Consider the following 18,624-nt stretch of genomic DNA (forward strand, 5'->3'; position numbering starts at 1 on the left):
AAATAGTAGGTTCTTTCTCGAGTATCTAATAGTAAGAGAAAAGAAACCCTCTTATCAGAATGCTTATCCAGACTGTAATACCATCAGGTGGTATCTGAAGTTCAAATTTAATATATGTGATGTATTAATTATACTTGGAGCAAAGATTGATATACCTAAAGAACTCAGATATTGTAGATTATGTGGCATAAAGACATTAGAAACTGCTTATCACATATTATGTGAATGTGAAAGTCTGACTGGTGTACGTTATTCTCATATCATGAAATATAATATGTATAAATGTAACACTTCAGACATATGGCAAAGATTACTTGAAGGGCACGAAATGAATTTGATATTTTATATGATGAAATGTTATGTGACTATTTTAGATATTTTAAATGAGCTATCAAATGGAATCTATGTGTTTTAAGACAAAAATGTATATTATGTAGGATGGATTTTAGATTTTACATGATTGATATGCAAAACTTTGTAAAGTTATAAGCATATTATTATTAATAAATAAATATTCTTTTACTCAGAAACCTTGAGTCAGTGTTTGTCTGAACCATAGCAATTGCTGTCCTTTGTGTAACTTCTGATACTGCTCACTTTCCTCTTGAGATATGTCTGGCTGCTCAGCCATTGCTACCACTTTACTGTGTAGTACAGGCTTGTACCAAAGGTGAATTTGTACTTTCACTTGTAGTCTTAATTGTGTGTGGTGTTCCCAAAGGGTACTGCATATGATTCTGCCTAACACGCAGCATGACAAGCATGATATAACCAGTACTTTCATACTCAGAATTCTGATACATGAGAGAGTTCTACAAAGTGGCCACGAGATGTCCTAGTTGTGGAAAAATATGCCATTATTTGTGCTTAAAAGGGTGCCCAATATTGGCGAGATTTGTATTTGTATTTATTGTATTTATATATCGCCTTAATCCAAGGCGCTTTACAGTTTAACAACAAGACTACATCAAACATGGAACAGTAGAAGCAACAATATACAGGAATCAAACCAAAAAACAGTATGTAGAACAATTTGCATATGAGAAGGAGGAGAAGAGGAGGGGGGTGGGGAAGGAAGGGTGAGGGAGAGAGATTAGGGAGTAAAGTAAATAGTAGGAAGAGAGTTCATAAGAAAGAAGGGATGTTACTGGTGCTGATGTTATTCACCCGCTCAGCATACAGTCTCGGATAGCACAAAATAAATGTACAATTTGAATTGCTCACATCATAATGATAATGTTTTGAGAACTTGTGAGTTTTACAGGGAAAGTTATTAATCTAAAATACTATACCATGTGTTTAAGTTAATTTGCTGTATAACATATCGACACTCATATGTTTAAATGCACTACATTGAGGTGGGGTCATTATCGCAGGTTAATGACCTGCGCCCAGAATAAGAACCCATGTGCCTTAAGCTTAGAAAGCATCGTTATCAGAAATGAAAATGACCTTTGCTAAGGTGTAAAAGGGCATTATCACATATAGATATGGTGGTGAAGTAAACACCACTGTTTTAACAGTGAGGAAAGTAAATGCAAATAAGGTGTTAGTAAATTAAACGTGGTTTTATCTTGTAGCGTAGTTATAGAACACGATTGTGTTTGTAAGATCATTGTAAACTTGCCTGAAGTGGAACGGTTCAGCATGAGCATGCATTGGGTGCAATGTGAAAGAAAACAGTTTCGATATATCAAAGAACGCACTTTGCACGTTTTAGCTTTGCCATGTTTGCCATGCTGAAGTTGCATTGAAAAAAGATAGTCGCAGCGCCTTGTAAAAAGGCATCTATACTTACAATTGATTGTCTGTTTCTTGAATGCTTGGACATGTTTCCTGCTGTTTTCCTGTCTCTTCTGACATCCGAATGCCCAGAATACAATCAAGAGCAGGTGCTCAATAATGGCTTCTGTGTACTAATCCAACCTACCACTTCATTGTCCCTCAAACTCTATGGGTGCTTACAAAGTAGCAGCATTTGTGCATACCACCTGTTATTACCATTACTGGCACCCTCATAGCGAGGCCCATAACGTATATACCATCAATAACTCTAAAGGATCTGTGCTCGTGCTATTAACTCAAAACCTATGTGTAGCAGATATGGTAAGCAACATCACTAAGTTGTGAGAAGAGAATGCGTGTTTGGTTTTTCCAATACAGCCCACATGTTCTCACTGCTGATTGGCCGATCGGCCTCGTCAAGGACCGAAAGAGTAGAAGACATTACATACAGAACACAAAGCAACCCCCAACCGTAAAAACAAATAGACAAAATTGGGTAGGAGAGAATTGATCTGAAGAGGAAGGCGACACAGTCTTGAGCTAGAAGGACTTCAGCAACTAACTCCTGTATCACCATGGTAAACGTGGGCTATTTGCGCTCAGACACCTTTGGGTCATGACATATCATTAAATACCAAATAGTGTTGGAGCCCTTTCATCTGCTCCTTTTTCCTTGTCATTTTTCAGTGCCTTTTGACCTGAACCACTCATACTTCCCTATATTTCTTTGGCAACTTTGACATACAGAGACAGTTGTTCTGCATCTCACCAACGACTGTACTCAGTCCTGGCTGTGGATCCATGTAGCTCCTTCACCCTCAAAGGTCTTCCAATCCCAGGTTCACCTACTGACAGTTGGAATGTAGGCGGAGATGTATGTATCAAGCGTCCCATAATGGAGGCGCCTGGAATGTTCATTAAACCAAAATGCCATCAAAATGAATCCTTTGAGTTGATCAGTGGATAATTTAATGGCTATACAGATAAATAGTTGCACAGATACACAGCTAGATAAATGACAACAAGGCTTAAACTGACCCCATAAGCAAGTGGGGGAGGGGCTCACCAATTAGAGATAATATTCCAGAAACTAGAAGACCCAACGCGTGAGACAAAGAGTCCTGCAGAGCTATAGGAAAAAAAAGGTGTTGGGCATATAGACAAAAGTGCATCAAGTCTCTAGAAAAATCAGACAAAAATAGAAGGCTCATTAGAGGAATATATTGTTCATAAACAGTGAAACTCACAGAGAAGTTGTATGAAATACAGATGTGTGAGAGCAGAAACATGTAGGCAGTAGCAGGTATAAAGACTTTGAGAAAGCCAGAAGACTAAATGCATAGAAATGGCGGACAACTGATCAGTACTGAGCAGTATATTGGTAGAATGCCGTGAAACCTATCCATCCCAAGGAGAGCATGACCTGCATAGAGCACCATAAAAGACAGCATAGCATGTGGATAAACTGACACCAATCATGCAAGCCATGAACTTATAAATCTTATTGGATGACTAATAAAAGTCGAGCTGGTGGGATAGGAAATATTTGGAAATCCCATCAATTTAGTCTTTAGGCATTAGCGCATTCCTCCCACCGTGTAGACAACTACTTCCCAGAATCACATGTAGAATTGCCTTTGAAATTGTCTAACCACTGTTTTTGTCCAAATCTTCCTGAAGAGCAAGATCCTGAGTACAGATGACAGGAAGGTGAGGAAATCGTACATCGCAAAGAAGCTGGAAGCTTTATGGTGCCGGAAGGAAAGGGAAAAGGACAACGAGAAGACGATGTTGGAGAGGGCCTTTGTAGATCTCGCATCTCGTTGCCAAGCTGTGATCTGCTGCAGGGTTACACCCAAACAGAAAGCCATTGTTGTAGAGATGGTCAAGAAGCATAAGAAAGCCACCACTCTGGCCATCGGGGATGGAGGAAATGACGTCAACATGATCAAAAGTAAGAAACACTGAAATGTCGTCTTGGAATAAAATCTTATCAGGATTGGGAAAAGCAGTGGCGCACCAATGTGAAGTTGGAATTAGGTGTGCCGCTGACAATCATTCAAACACTGTTCACAGAAGAAAGACGGTTTGGTTTGATTTCATCGAATTTAATTGGTCAAATGAGAATTGGTCGAATAACTTTTTTTGACAAGTGGAATTTGCTGCATATATTTATGCGGGGGGAAACCCCACACAGCCACCGCTTCACATCCCGATGAATAATTCTTACAATAAATATTACCCTAAACTCACCCCCACATATATATGTAGCAAGATCTGACAAAAAATTTCCAACCAATTCTCCTTCGATCAATTCGACTGTGCAGTAATCTGCCTATCCCAGGAAGCCATTGACAGGGTGCACAATGTACACCTGCCAGTAGCCATTGACTAGTGATAATTGACTCTTGGGCCCTCATTACAACACCGGCGCTAAACCATGGCGCTATTAGCACCATGGTTGGTGCCGGTGTTGTAACGGGTGCGCCATGGTTCAATGGGGAATTACCACCCCATTCCAAGGTTGGCGGAATTACCACCCCATTCCAAATTACGGTACCGTACTTAGCACCAAGGTCCCTTTGCGGGTCCCTATTTTAACGGCTGGTGTAGAACAGCTGTTAAGGTCGGGTCCCACAAATGGACCTCGTAGTAAGGTGCTAAGTGTTTAACGGCGCTGCAGCCTTTTACGGCGCCGTTAAACACCTAGCGCCAGGGTCGTAATGAGGCCCTTGGTGTGTTGTGTGTGTATAAAATTGAGGTGATAATTAACTTTTTTTATGGGTGGCTAGCTTGCAACTTGACATTTTCCTCCACGTGTCATTTTTTGGGCCCTTAATGACTGTTAATTTGCGTGACATTGGGAGTATGTAGCTTTTTTCAAAATTAATGTTGTGCTCTCCTCGATGTGAGTACTGGTGAAGGAATCCTGAAGGTCAAGATCTCAATAGGCCTTTTACAAGCTCTTTTAGAAATCAATTCAAGAATAAATGTAAGTGTTTACTTTTTGGAAATGTAAAGACCACCTGGCCTCATTCCCTTGTTTTCCTCATCTTATGGCGGGACCCAAATGCATCATAAGGGAAGGTCATGCTGTCCTTCAGAATGCAAGGCAGGCCCCCGACACACATCCTCCTGGCTATTCTAGTTTGATTTGTAAGGCTTATAACTACAAGACGTCATAGTCCGAGACTCAAGGTGCCAAGTTGGCATCTGCATAGCCGTGCACCTTCTCCCGGCGCTGCCCTGCTCCACCCCACAGCTGTATCTAAGCACAACTATGATGGAAGTGGATCAGAGGGCCTTCACCATTCAACCAAGTCCTGTTAAATTGGTGAATTTGCACAGTGATGAACCATTTTGGCAGGGGCACCATTTAGAGTTCCCCTTGGTACCCTTGGAACTCCTCTTGCAACATCGGGCGTGGAGATACCAGGGGCTGTGCAAAGTGACTTACCTTCAAGGCATAAATCTGTGTATGGAGACAGGCCCCATGCTGAGCTTCCGCAGCTGCTTGAATACTTCTGACTTGTAAGTGATGCGCTTCACATTTCATGTCTGTTCCTTCACCCGGTCTCCTCCAAGTGCTGGTGGGTCTTCCTCTTCATCGCAACTGGTCTGAACTGCTGAGTTCTTCCAATCCTATTTCTGCCCCCAATACTGCTAAATACACCTGGATTCAGTTAATCAAATGAGGGCCACTTTTTAAACATTTCAGTTTTGTTTTAGTGGAGAAAAGTGTCTTTTTATCGTTATGAATGTTTTACTACAAGGCCATGGTGTAAGCAGTGTATGGAATGCTAACATGCTAAAGAGTATACATACTTGTGACGTGCGAGTCACGGCATGCGCATGCACGAGCCTCGTTCCGGCTACGCGCATGCGCGGTGTGAAATAAAGTGCGCCCGTGCGGGCAGTTGCCGCCGGGACGCTAACCGGACAACACCGTGTCCCGTGTGTTCCTGTATGCGTGAGTGAGTGCACGAGTGCATGCCGACAGGCCCGAGGCACGGGCGGCCACACAACATCGTGGCGACGAGGATGGGATGAGGCTCGTGTACAGGCCAGGCACCAACAACCCAGCGGACTACCTGTCGCGTCACCCCAACACGGTGAGTGGGGACACGAATGAGGAAGTGTCGGACTGCCAGGGACTACTCTGCCACGTCTTGGAAGGTGCGTTGCCAGTGGCGCTGTCGAGACTCACCATCGCAAGAGTCATCCAAGGATGAGGTGTTCCACATCATCAAGGCGGCAGTGAGGAGTGGTGACTGGAAAGCTGTGCTAAGGGACAACTCCAGGCGGCAGTTAGAAGCACAAAAGGACCTTCAGGCGCTCTGGAAGGTGAGGGATGAGTTGTCTATTTCGGATGACGGACTGTTGCTGAGAGACAAATTGTGATCCCGCAAGCTCTGAGGAATCGCGTCCTGGAATTAGCACACATTGGGCACCAAGGGGTCGTCAAGACCAAAGCGAGGCTCCGTCCGAAGGTGTGGTTCCCTGATCTTGAAGGGATGGTTGAGCGCTTTGTGGGAAGATGTCTGCCGTGTCAGGCAGCGGCTCCAGGGGACAAGGCCCCACCGATTAGGTCGATGGAACGGAGTGAAAAGCCCTGGGGAACTGTCCACGTGGATTTTGGGTCGACTGGTCGGGGGCATGTATTTCTTAGTAGCCGTGGACCAATGGTCGCGATACCAGGAGGTGGAGGTGGTGGAGCACACGGCAACCGAATACACCACTAGGGCTCTGGACAAAATGTTTGCGACACATGGGTTCCCGGAAATAATATGCTCTGACAATGGACCCCCGTTCACCGGCAGTATTTTCGCCCAATACCTCAAGGGCAGAGGCATCCACCACCGGAGAGTATCCCGTCTGTGGCCTCGCGCCAATGGGGAAGCCGAAAGGTTAACGCGCACATTGAACAATTGAATTTCTGCTCACGGGGGGGAAGACCTTCCGAAGAAGCTTGTAGAATTCCTAAGAGAGTACCGGACCACCCCACACCAGTCAACGGGGGTAGCCCCTGCAGAAGCACTGTTTGGACGCTGCCCCAGAGGCATGATACCGGAAATTGATGGCCGCGGGCCAGGCGTCATTGACAATGAGAAAGTAAGAGAGGATCGCATAGCACAGAACCAGCGAGAAAGTGAAAGGAGGGGTCTGCAAGACAAAGAAGTACGTGTATGGGATGCGGTGCTAGTCCGTAACCGCCACCCTGAGGGCAAGTTATCACTGCCCTATGAACCCCACCCGTGGAAGGTCACACACGTAAAAGGGACCATGGTGGCGGCAGCCTATGCACGCGGCACAGTCACTCACAACAGGTCATTCTTTAAGAAGGTTGACACTTCATCGGAGACAAGTGAGCAGAGCGAGAGCAGGGCTTCGGAGGAAACCCCAGATGGTCCAGTGGAAGACGGCCAGAGGGATGCCGGCCCAGCTGAGGATGGTCTCAGTGGAACTGTGCCAGAGATGTCAAGGTACCCTGTGCGGAGGGGTCGCAGACCGCCCTCATACCTCAAGGACTATGTCCTGGACTCGGGAGACTGAGCCGAGGCAGGGGGAGGCGTTCAGTGAGAGAAAGAAAATGTTTGGGTGTTCGAAGTTTGAACTGTTATTTCAAGGTACGTTGGGTTGTGTTTTCGTTAAAAAAAAAAGGGCTGTGACATGCGAGTCACGGCATGCGCATGCGCGAGCCTCGTTCCGGCTACGCGCATGCGCGGTGCGAAATAAAGTGCGCCTGTGGGGGCATTTGCCGCCGGGATGCTAACCGGCCAACACCATGTCCTGTGTGTTCCTGTATGCGTGAGTGAGTGCACGAGCGCATGCCGACAGGCCCGAGGCACGGTCGGCCACACAACAATACTCATTCTCTTAAAATCTTTCTGATTTCCAATGAGCAGAAAGGGCCTGATTCTCAAAGCTTATTGGTGCAGCTGAGGCAATGCGTGAGCGCATCTCCGTTACCTGCACCAGAAAATGTTGTGCAGAAAGGACAAAGGGCCCCAGAATGGGTGCACCTGTGATGCGCAGATTGAGATGCCCAGTATCACCCGCTTTGCTTGTTTCTATGAGGAGGGCATGTCTGTGAATTTTAGTAGGCATGCCAAATGCACTGCATGTGCTTTCAAATGTGTTTGGAATATATTGCATGGAAGGGTCATTTCTGGCCGTATCAGGCACTTCCTTTGAAGTGGGACAGCAGTGGCGTAAGGAAACCACTGCTGTCCCAATTGCATTTCTGCCCCCCAAACAGAAATCAAAATGTGTTTTTCTTCTTTTTGTTGAAATTTCACTTTTCACTGTAAAATGTGCTCATAGCATCACTTGGGAGGTAAGTGCCTGTTATTCATTGGTATCAGGATCGTGCTTCTGACATAAATACATGCTAGGAGGCTGGTCAGTGCATCAGTGCCTGTTATTCACTGGTTTCGGAATGGTGCTGGTCAGGCCAGTGCATCAGTGCCTGTTATTCACTGGTATCAGGATCGTGCTCCCGACACTAATGTATGCTAGGAGGCTGGCCAGTGCATCAGTGCCTGTTATTCATTCGTATCAGGATCGTGCTCCCAAAATTAATGTCTGCTAGGAGGCTGGCTAGTTCATCAGTGCCTGTTATTCATTGGTATCGGGATCGTGCTCCTGACACTAATGTATGCTAAGAGGCTGGCCAGTGCATCAGTGCCTGTTATTCATTGGTATCGGGATCGTGCACCCGACACTAATGTATGCTAAGAGGCTGGCCAGTGCATCAGTGCCTGTTATTCACTGGTATAGGAATCGTGCTCCTGACACTAATGTATGCCAGGAGGCTGGCCAGTGCATCAGTGCCTGTTATTCATTGGTATCAGGATGGTGCTCCCGACACTAATGTATGCCAGGAGGCTGGCCAGTGCATCAGTGCCTGTTATTCATTGGTATCAGGATGGTGCTCCCGACACTAATGTATGCCAGGAGGCTGGCCAGTGCATCAGTGCCTGTTATTCATTAGTATCAGGATGGTGCTCCCGACACTAATGTATGCTAGGAGGCTGGCCAGTGCATCAGTGCCTGTTATTCATTGGTATCAGGATCGTGCTCCCGACACTAATGAATGCCAGACGGCTGGCCAGTGCATACGTGCCTGTTATTCATTGGTATCAGGCTCGTGCTCCCGACACTAATGTGTGCCAGGAGGCTGGCCAGTGGATCAGTGTCTGTTATTCATTGGTTTCAGGATCGGGCTCTCGACACTAATGTATGCTAGGAGGCTGGCCTCTTTCGTGCTAGCTGGCCAGTACATCAGTGTCTATTATTCATTGGTATCAGTACGGTGCTCCCGACACTAATGTATGCCAGGAGGCTGGCCAGTGCATCAGTGCCTGTTTCATTGGTATTAGGATCGTGCTCCCGACACTAATGTGTGCCAGGAGGCTGGCCAGTGCATCAGTGCCTGTTATTCATTGGTATCAGGATCGTGCTCCTGACACTAATGTATGCTAGGAGGCTGGCCAGTGGATCAGTGTCTGTTATTCATTGGTTTCAGGCTCGGGCTCCTGACACTAATGTATGCAAAGAGGCTGGCCAGTGCATCAGTGCCTATTCCAGTGCATCAGTCAGGATCGTGCACCCAACACTTATGTATGCTAGGAGGCTGGCCAGTGGATCAGTGTCTGTTATTCATTGGTTTCAGGTTTGGGCTCTCGACACTAATGTATGCTAGGAGGGTGGCCTCTATCGTGCTAAACTGGCCAGTGCATCAGTATCTGTTATTCATTGGTATCAGGATGGTGCTCCCGACACTAATGTATGCTAGGAGGCTGGCCAGTGCATCAGTGCCTGTTATTCATTGGTATCAGGATCATGCTCCCGACACTAATGTGTGCCGGCAGGCTGGCCAGTGCATCAGTGCCTGTTATTCATTGGTATTGGGATGGTGCTCCTGATACTAATGTACAAGGTTATACTTGACATAAAGGCAATCTACCTAGCCATCAGTGCTTAATTTATGGGGATGTTTGCTGGGAGCTGATTTCTGAGCCCGGCACTCAGACTCAGTTTGATTATGATTTGGTGTTTTGGCAACTTTATTATTATAACAGTCAGTCACATAATACATACATATAGAATCAGAGCAAAATGTAGATGATGATTGTGTTTAAAGACACACTTAAAAATGTGTCTCATGTCAAGACACAACAAGTATGTTATTTTATGTTTATGTTGATTGGTATTTGTAAATCACACATCTGCCGTAGTGAGTACATCTGTCAACCACACTAAGCCATTGGGAGTTATATATTAAGACAGCATGAGGAGTAGCTGTGGGTGGTGGTAACAGTGTGCGGGGAGCTGGCCATCCTGATGTGTCATGGGCATGTTAGAAAATATTTGTGCCGCAGCACGTAGTTATTTTACAAATTAAGCACTGATGGCCATACAAGATTGCTTATTTTTTGCACAACAGTACATGGGCATATCAGGCTGCACTTTGCATTTCATGGCAGTATAGGGGTTTAAAAGTTGGTCTCTATCATATGATGGATGTGCTTGTCACATGAGGCTGTAAATGCAAAAAAGCTGGAAGTATGATAAGATTGGTTATTTATAACACACTTAATACCCAGAGGTTTCTCAGCGCGGACCCGGGATCGAACCTGTGTTGCTCTGTGTTGTCTTGCTAGCAAGGCAAGCACGTTGCCCATGAGCTATCCTCCCGAGGTCAAATACCAGCACTTATGTGGCTGTACTTAGCATTCATGGCAGACCATGTCCGTATGTAGCCGCAAATTCTGGGAGCACCTCAGCATGTGAGACTGCATTAAAGCTAAGACGACAATAACAGACATGTAAGGCTATGACTGGCATCCAGTGGAAGACATTTGACATCAGTGACTGTAATCATATGAAAACGTGCAGTTTGTCTAGTATAGCTCTGCTGGTTTTGCCTCTGGCAAATCATGACTGCATGCATGGCAGATGAAGGGGGCACAATATTGAATATATTGATGTAACTAAATTAGCCTTTTGTCTGCTTTTATATGATATGATATGATATGATATGATATGATATGATATGATATGATATGATATGATATGATATGATGAGTCATTTATAACACGGCTGTACACAAGTGTTTCTAAGTGTGACAAGATAAGTGAGGGAAGACAGTGGGAGGACAAAACAAACAATCTTACTATGCCTTGTGTCATTCAGATCGTGCAAGTGTGATATGCAAAAGTGCAAGGAGGAAGGAGAGGGGAAGTGCCAGGGGGAGGGAAGGGGGAAGTGCAATCAGGGCAGCAGTACTATGAGTACGTGGTGCCAGGTCAGCATAGCTCAGGGTAAGTGCAAGGAGGCAGGGGACTATAGAGTTCCAGATAAAGCCCCTAAGTTCACGATAGGCCTGGCAACCTGTCACCACAGCATACAGGTTGGTTATCAGAAGAGAGAGAGAACGCGGAAGGGAAAAGGAAGGTCTTGAGCTGCTTCCAGAACTTCAAGTGGTCCAGCTCAAGTTTGAGAGGAGCAGGGAGACTATTCCAGAGGAAGCACCTGCAGAGGAGAGATCTACCACCCACCCTCTGCCTGGAGAAGTGTATGACCTTCAGAGAGTTGGAGGTGGCTGAGCGAAGGGCTCGAGAAGGAAGGTGTTTAGTAAGAGAGAGTTTGATGTAGTGCGGGCCCTGGCCCCAGAAAACCTTGTGGACGATGCACAGGGTCTTGAACTTGATCCTTGCAGCCACCGGGAGTAGGGTGGAGAGATTTCAGGGCTGAAGAGATATGGTCCCTGGGCTTGCGGCCAAGGACAAGTCTCGCAGTCCTCTTCTGGATTATTTGCTGAGAGTAGAGGAAGGCGGATTGATAAAGAGGCTGTTGTAGTAATCCATCCTAGAGAGAACAAGGACTCTGGAGACGGGGAGCTTCTGGAGGAAAGTGAGGAAAGGAAGAATACCTCTGAGGAGGTGCAGCTGGTAGTGGGCCGTCTTGGCAAGGTCTGTGATGTGAGAAGAGAAGGAGAGAGTGTAGTCGAACATGACACCAAGGTTTTTAGCCTCACCGGAAGGTGGAGGAAGAGGGCCCAAGGAGGGCGGGCAGCCTGAGAGAGGGAAAGTGGGAGCAGGGGTCCCAATGAGGAGGATCTCAGTCTTTCTAGCATTAAGGTAGAGATCGTTGGAGGCGCACCACTCCTGAATAGTGGATAGACAGTCGGGAATGAGCGAGAGAGGAGGGGAGGCTGAGGGTAGCCTGAAGGAGAGATGAGTGACATCCGCATAACACTGAAAGTTAGAGGAGAAAGTAGAGATAAGGTTGGCGAAAGGGGCCAAGTAAACATTGAAGAGCCAGGGTGAGAGGATAGAGCCCTGGGAAACACCACATGTGGAGAGAGAGGTGACAGTGAGTAAGGACCCAAGTTGGACCTGGGAGGGACATTCCAGGAGGAAGGAGGTCAACCACGCCAGGGAATGATCTTTGATGACCAGGTTCTCATGGACACGATTGAGCAGGATGGCATGATTGACCATGTCAAAAGCAGAGGAAAGATTAAGGAGGATGAGGACAAAAGGAAGGCTAGAATCCAGATTGGTGAGTAGATCTTCACGGATGTTCAGGAGAGCTGTTTCCATGCCTCTGGCTGCTCTGAAGCCAGACTCATGGTCATAGAGGCAACCCACACATTCAGTATGGAGAGTAAGTTGGGAGATGGTGAGCTTTTGCAGGCGTTTTCCCCGGAAAGGAGTGATAGAGATTGGGCAATAGTTTGCCTGACAGGAAGGATCGGCAGAAGGCTTTTTCAGGAGGGGTTGCACAAGAGCAGGCTTACGGTGAGAGGGGAAGATCCAGTGGCAAAAGAGTGATTGCAGTATTTGGCCAAGGCTGGAGCAAGGGGGTCAATGTGGTCCTTGATTGTTCTGGAGGGGCAGGAGAGCATCTGCTTGGGCAACACTTTCATAGACCGGACTTGTCTAGAAATCTCGTCAGGAGCGGTTAGAGAGAAAGGGGAGAAAGGAGGAGGAGAGGCAGCCAGAGGGGGGCCAAGAGAGGTAAAGGTAGAGGAAGAGGAGAGAGAGGACATGATGTCCTGCGTTTAGTGGTGACGTGAGAAGCCAGAGCTGTGTAGAGGGTGTGGGAGGGAACAGGAGATGTGGAGACTGCAGCAGGATTGGCCAGCTCCTTGCAGATTTTAAAGAGTTCAACCGCGTTGTTAGAGGCTGCAGTGACGCAGGCTTGAATGTGGGTGCTCTTCTTGTTCAGTGCAGAGACTCTGTATTGCCTCTGTACTTGCGTTTCAAGCTGGCGAGATCGGATTCATACCAAGAGTTGCGCTTGAAGGTAGGATTCAGACGGATTCTCATGACAGGGGCATGGATGGTAGAAAGATGCAGGTTTGAGAGGGCTGTGTCAGAGTGTGAGTCAGCCACAGGCGTAGGCAGAGCAAAAAAAGTAGTGGCAAAGGCCTCCACTGACCCATGCATCATAGGCCGAATGACTGAGAAGGTAGGTGGCAGTGCTGCAGTCACCTTCGTCTAGGGGACAGAGAGCTTCAGATGAGAGGAGAGCAGAAAGTGGTCTGTCCAAGAGAGAGGAGTGGTGAGAGGCTTAGAGAGGGGGATGTCTCTAATATCTATTTTGCGCTTAAAGTAATTTCTTACATTAGTGAAGCCACTGTTGATGTCACCAAGGGCAAAAGTCATATGATATCACTTCCTGTAATATCATCGGACATGTGATGTCACTTTAACTGTCCCTGTCACTTTGGTTAGTTGATACCCTTGCCTCATGGGCATTTGTTAGTCATGTTTTAAACAAGGTTCTTGCTTGAAAAACGTTAGTAATTTCAAAAACACTTCATAGCTTTATAGCTTAATGTCAGGAGTTGTACATAAATGGTATTATGTCCTGGGGGAATAGCATGGCAGTCCTCCGTTGGCCAATTTCCGGGCCGTACGAGGCGGTATGGCTTAGAAATTAGGGGCAAGCCACATAATTCCCCCCAGTGTTGCTGCTCCGAAGGCTCTGACACCAGCGCTGCTCCCCACATTGACTGGGCCGCAAATGGCAGGTGTGGTCCGGACACTCTGAATTTCCACCTTGCTGCTCCCGGCCTTTAACTCAGTCTTCCGGGTCCATAACTCTCCGTATGGCCCTCAGGCTAGGTATATAAAGCTTAATTATGGCTTTACCTTTCTATATGTAATAATACAATATACACATACACATCTGGTGCATTCAGACATAATATAATATTGTTTTCTGAGTGCTGCGATGTTCACTGTGTAAAGTGTCAGGTGTGCCTATGTTCACGAGTATGTAGTGACAGGGTGGCACCCTGCAAATAATGTTCAGTCTGTGGCAATGGTAAAGTATGAAGTTCATTTCAAAGTTACACAATCTGCATTTTATGTCACGTGACATTTCTGTAGTGCTAACCTGTCATTGGTATGGCCTCAGAAAGCTGTACATTGTCTGGTGGTGGAATGCTGCAAGTTTCTGAGTTTTTGATAGATAGTGGTCTGACATTGCATAACAAGATAAAGGTGCATCACAAAACAGAAAATAGAGCTGCATTGGAAGAGATGGGGTTATGATGTACTACGGATTTGACTAAGTCAGCTGGCAGTGGGATGAGTTGAAATGATGCATAACTCGCACCACAAGTCACAAGATGCAGCAGTTAGGAAATGCAAGCAGGTTCCCTTGGACAAATCGCTTTACGATGACAACCAATGACCTTGCGAAGAAGAGACACGCCATAGCACAGGGTAGACATCCTTCTTGATTTGATCTGGTATTTCTGTCTTGCAGCTGCTCACATTGGCGTAGGCATCAGTGGTCAGGAAGGTCTGCAGGCTGTCATCGCCAGTGACTACGCCCTGGCACAGTTTTGCTATCTCCAGCGCCTCTTGCTCGTCCATGGCCGGTGGTCCTACTTCCGCATCTCCAAGTTCCTCCGTTACTACTTCTACAAGACCTTCGCCTACATGCTTCTGACCATCTGGTTTTCTTTCTACAATGCATTCTCAGCCCAGGTAATTCATTGCTTTTGGGAAACCCTGTGTGCATATACCTGAGGGAATTAATGGGGTCTTCCTCCATACTGCCATCGAAGTGCCTCATCACCTCTATTCCTTTCCTGCCAACTTAAGGGATCGCTGTGGGGTGTAGAGAAGACGACCTAGCTCTCTTGGGCTGGATTTGAGCATTTAGCGCAGGAGGAGTCAGATGTCGACACTCCCCCTGTAAGGATTGGCTGGGGCGTGGGACTCCAGAGAAGGCCAATTCTAACAGCCTTATCAGTCAAGCTGATGTGTCAGCCTTCGCATAAATCGAACAACTTGTGGTGCTGAAAAGGTGTTGGTTTTGCTAGGAATATTACACGCGTAGCACGCGGATTCAGAAGCCATCCCCTGCTAAACCCTCTTGGAAAGATTATTTTCACCACTGCACAAATTAGAATTAGGCTGTCGACGAAAAGCAAGAGTTCAACTAGAAGGAATTGGTGTCTGTCAGATCTACGTTAAAAAGTCAAATATGACGTGTTAAAAGCCGAACTCAAAGTACTCCAGTGCAGTTTACTCAGGTGTTTCAGTTCAAACGAAAAGAGATTTGTAATTGCGTAGATAAGCTTCAGTGTTGAAAGCTGTGTTCAATCAACAATAAAGTAGGAACATTATTCATAATAAAGCACTGTCCCTCCCAGTCACTGCCTCCTCCACCCACACACAGAGACACAAACGCACAAATCTCATTTAATATACTCTTATGAATTAACTTAAATAAGCATTGGGACACCCCATGTCTGCCATGTTCCTGCTGCAAATTGACCCCAACGCTCGTTCTTTAAACATCGTTTGTTAAAAAGAGGAGGGACCCTCTCTCCTCTCCTCTGTAATTTCAATTACTTGGTTCACTTCATCATTATCCTTCTCTTGTAAAAATCTTTAATCTTTTAACATCATTTTTTTTTTTTAAATAGTCAAAATGTATCCAGGTCCTCTAAAGGAAAGACTACCTGTAATGGCTCGGCTACTTTGCATGCCTCTTCTGCACATCTGTGTCATAAGGATTGCCAGGGGGCAGGTTAACACTGCAGATGCAATACAGTTGTGTTATGTTTAATAAATATACATTACATGTGTTTTTTGTTAAAGTGAAAATGAATAAACAATCACCCAGAGGAGTATACCCCGGGAGTTTTTTTGAAGTTTGATACTTTTTACTGTGACACTAGGTCTTACTTACCCAGGATTCGAATCTCAAAAAATAGAAATATCACTATATTATTTTAGCAACAAAGACAATCTGAATGTACTGTTTTTAACTTACAATCCTTCTGAATTGTATGTACATAACACAGCGTAAGCCAAAATCAGTGCCCGAAAAGGCTACTTGTTGGTGGGCCAAGCGAGTTTCATGACTGTGTTGGAATATCTATTCTTTGCTGAGCATGGATGCTGCTGTTGAATACTTGTGATGTCATGCCTAGAACGGGGAGTGGGATGCTGATTGAATGATGTGTTTGAGTGACATCGTTCCACCTGTCCTCTGTGCAAGAAAACTGGGTGCCTGGGAAAGGCTGTGACCAAGATGGGAGCTATATCCTTACAGTACCACATGTTGCAACACCATACACAGAACTTGGTTAAACCCAGAAACCCTCTATCACTGCCTACTTGCCAGTGTCCAGTCACATTACCACTCCAGTCTGTGCTGTCGCCCCATAGAATGTTGCTGTGTTGCCATAGCTCTAGTGACTGACTGCAGACATGAGCGACTGCAGTATTTAGGAATGTCATTAGCGTTGGTGCTACTACTCTTCTGTTCTTGAGTCCTGCTTCTGTTATTTTACACCCACTGTAATGCGCAGAGATCCACCTTCAAACAGGGCAGGCAGTCCACCCGGCATCATTTTTCAGTCCATATGTTGGGTAATCCAGACACCCCTACTTGAGCACAATCAGGGTCGAACTGGGACAAGAAATAGGCCCGGACACCCCAAAACAAAAGGCCCACCCCTCGCCTCAAAAAGTGGCCCACCCCTCACCTCAAAAAAAGTGGCCCTCAAACGATCATCCGTGATTCGCGTCAGTTCACGACTTTACAGAAAATGCTACTTATGGAGGGTTCATGTGTCTGTTGCATGTTATGTTTTGTGTAAACGCTTGAGAAAGTGATAAGGCAGATGAAGACTGCACGGCTGGGTACCAGCTGCTCCCGATGCCTCCTTTCTGAACTGATAAGAGAGGGGGGTGCTTTGAAACACAATTTACTTGATGTATAAGCACCTTACAAATGCACGATACATAAAATGAAATAAATAGGCCAAATAGGCCTCTGGTGCCAGCCAGTGCCATGCCCAGTCACAGCTCACCTTCACTATGCCATGACCTGCCTGGCAGAGTCCCTTTGCCACATTCAGGAGTTTCTGGGCAGGATGTCACCCACCACCTCGCTCTACATTGACCCTTCCTCCATTCCCTCACCTCATTCAGCCGCATCCCCTCCCAGCTACCCCCACAATAAGCTCCCACCACAGGTCACGCGTCCACGAAAGTGAAAGAAGTAACCCTTTGCCCCTCTTTCCTGAGATCACATTTCTTTCTGAGGAGCCTCACAGCTTGGAAATCTGCACTACGGTGATGCACTATAAAGGGATCCAAAGGGTGAAAGGACTATTCAAAGCTGTGACATATGGGAGAAGCTTACGAGTTTGATGTGTGATTCAATGTCGTGAGATGGTGACACCTATGCGGAATTGCATAATGAGACAGATAAAAGACATGGGTAAGTAAATGAAGTAATGATGTTAGTGCGTCCGAAAAGCAAGCTAGCACACTGTGTGGCCCTACCTTGATGATCTCACTGACCACCAGAAGAAAACATAGAGAACGAAAAAGAAACACCAGCGCGAGAGACATACAACAGAGCACAGAACAAGACATAGAAAACAAAAAGGAAGCAAAGAAAGTGGTCAACAATAGAAATAAGAAAAACGAAATAATGAACCTAGTCTAAATACAAAAAACAATCATACATCTAAATCATCATCAGCATCATTACAAAAAATGTGTTCTTCACTAAACGTGTAAAAAACGATAGCAGACAATAAACGTCTTGGTAATAACAAAAGAACACCAGAAGAGAAGGGCAATGCAATGTAGGGCCTGCCATCCTGGTCAAATAATATTAGCAGGGGCGGCCAGTCGGGCACCTGGGGTGGGGGTGAACAACCACAGGCCTGGGGCCAGCCACACACCACCGCTCGCCCACTGAGGGAGTCACACTCTGGGAGGGTGGACTCGTGGACGGCTGACGGGCTGTCTGTCAGCAGGTGAGACTAGGTACTGTTTCATAGGGGGCCAGATCCTGGTGGTGGTCCACCACCGGTCCCGACTCCCTTCATGCCAGGCAGCAAGATGTGATGGCAGCAACGTGACTGCAGACGTTGGAGGGCAGATGACGGCTGCATGGCTGGGTACCAGGCACCAGTTGCTCCCGATGCTTCTTTTCTGAACTGATAAGAGGAGAGCTTAAACACAATGTACTTGATGTATTAGCACCTTGAGGGGACATGCTACTCCCTGGAGGTCAAAGGGGATGAGCTCTAATAGTGCCAATGTGATCCCAACTTATAGTTTAATTCCAATGTTACCCTGTCAGGAGGAAGTGACGCATGCTGGCACTCGAGATGCCAAGTCCAGGTCTGCATTGGCATGTAGCTTTGGGGAAAACCAGTGAAACAAAAAAACGGAGAGATAACACAGTTAGGGATGCAGGCCATCTGTCTAGTCCGAGTGAAACAGACACCTGCATTTTTAAAAGTTGACTGTGCCCTTTTATACAAAGTAAAGTTG

At 46.2% G+C, this 18,624-nt stretch overlaps 1 protein-coding gene across 2 annotated transcripts in view; it reads left to right on the top strand.

Moving 5' to 3' along the window:
• The window catches only part of LOC138575511 (phospholipid-transporting ATPase IK-like), a 550,807-nt gene that overhangs the window by 408,897 nt on the left and 123,286 nt on the right, over nt 1-18,624 (top strand). For both annotated transcript variants that reach the window (XM_069649490.1, XM_069649489.1), the window contains 2 exons: nt 3,466-3,739; nt 14,576-14,799. In XM_069649490.1, the coding sequence (XP_069505591.1) occupies nt 3,466-3,739; nt 14,576-14,799 (498 nt within the window). The remainder of the gene's footprint in view (nt 1-3,465; nt 3,740-14,575; nt 14,800-18,624) is intronic.

The sequence above is a fragment of the Ambystoma mexicanum genome, chromosome 1p (genome assembly GCF_040938575.1).
Source record: "Ambystoma mexicanum isolate Mex_15411 chromosome 1p, UKY_AmexF1_1, whole genome shotgun sequence".
Lineage (NCBI taxonomy): Eukaryota > Metazoa > Chordata > Amphibia > Caudata > Ambystomatidae > Ambystoma > Ambystoma mexicanum.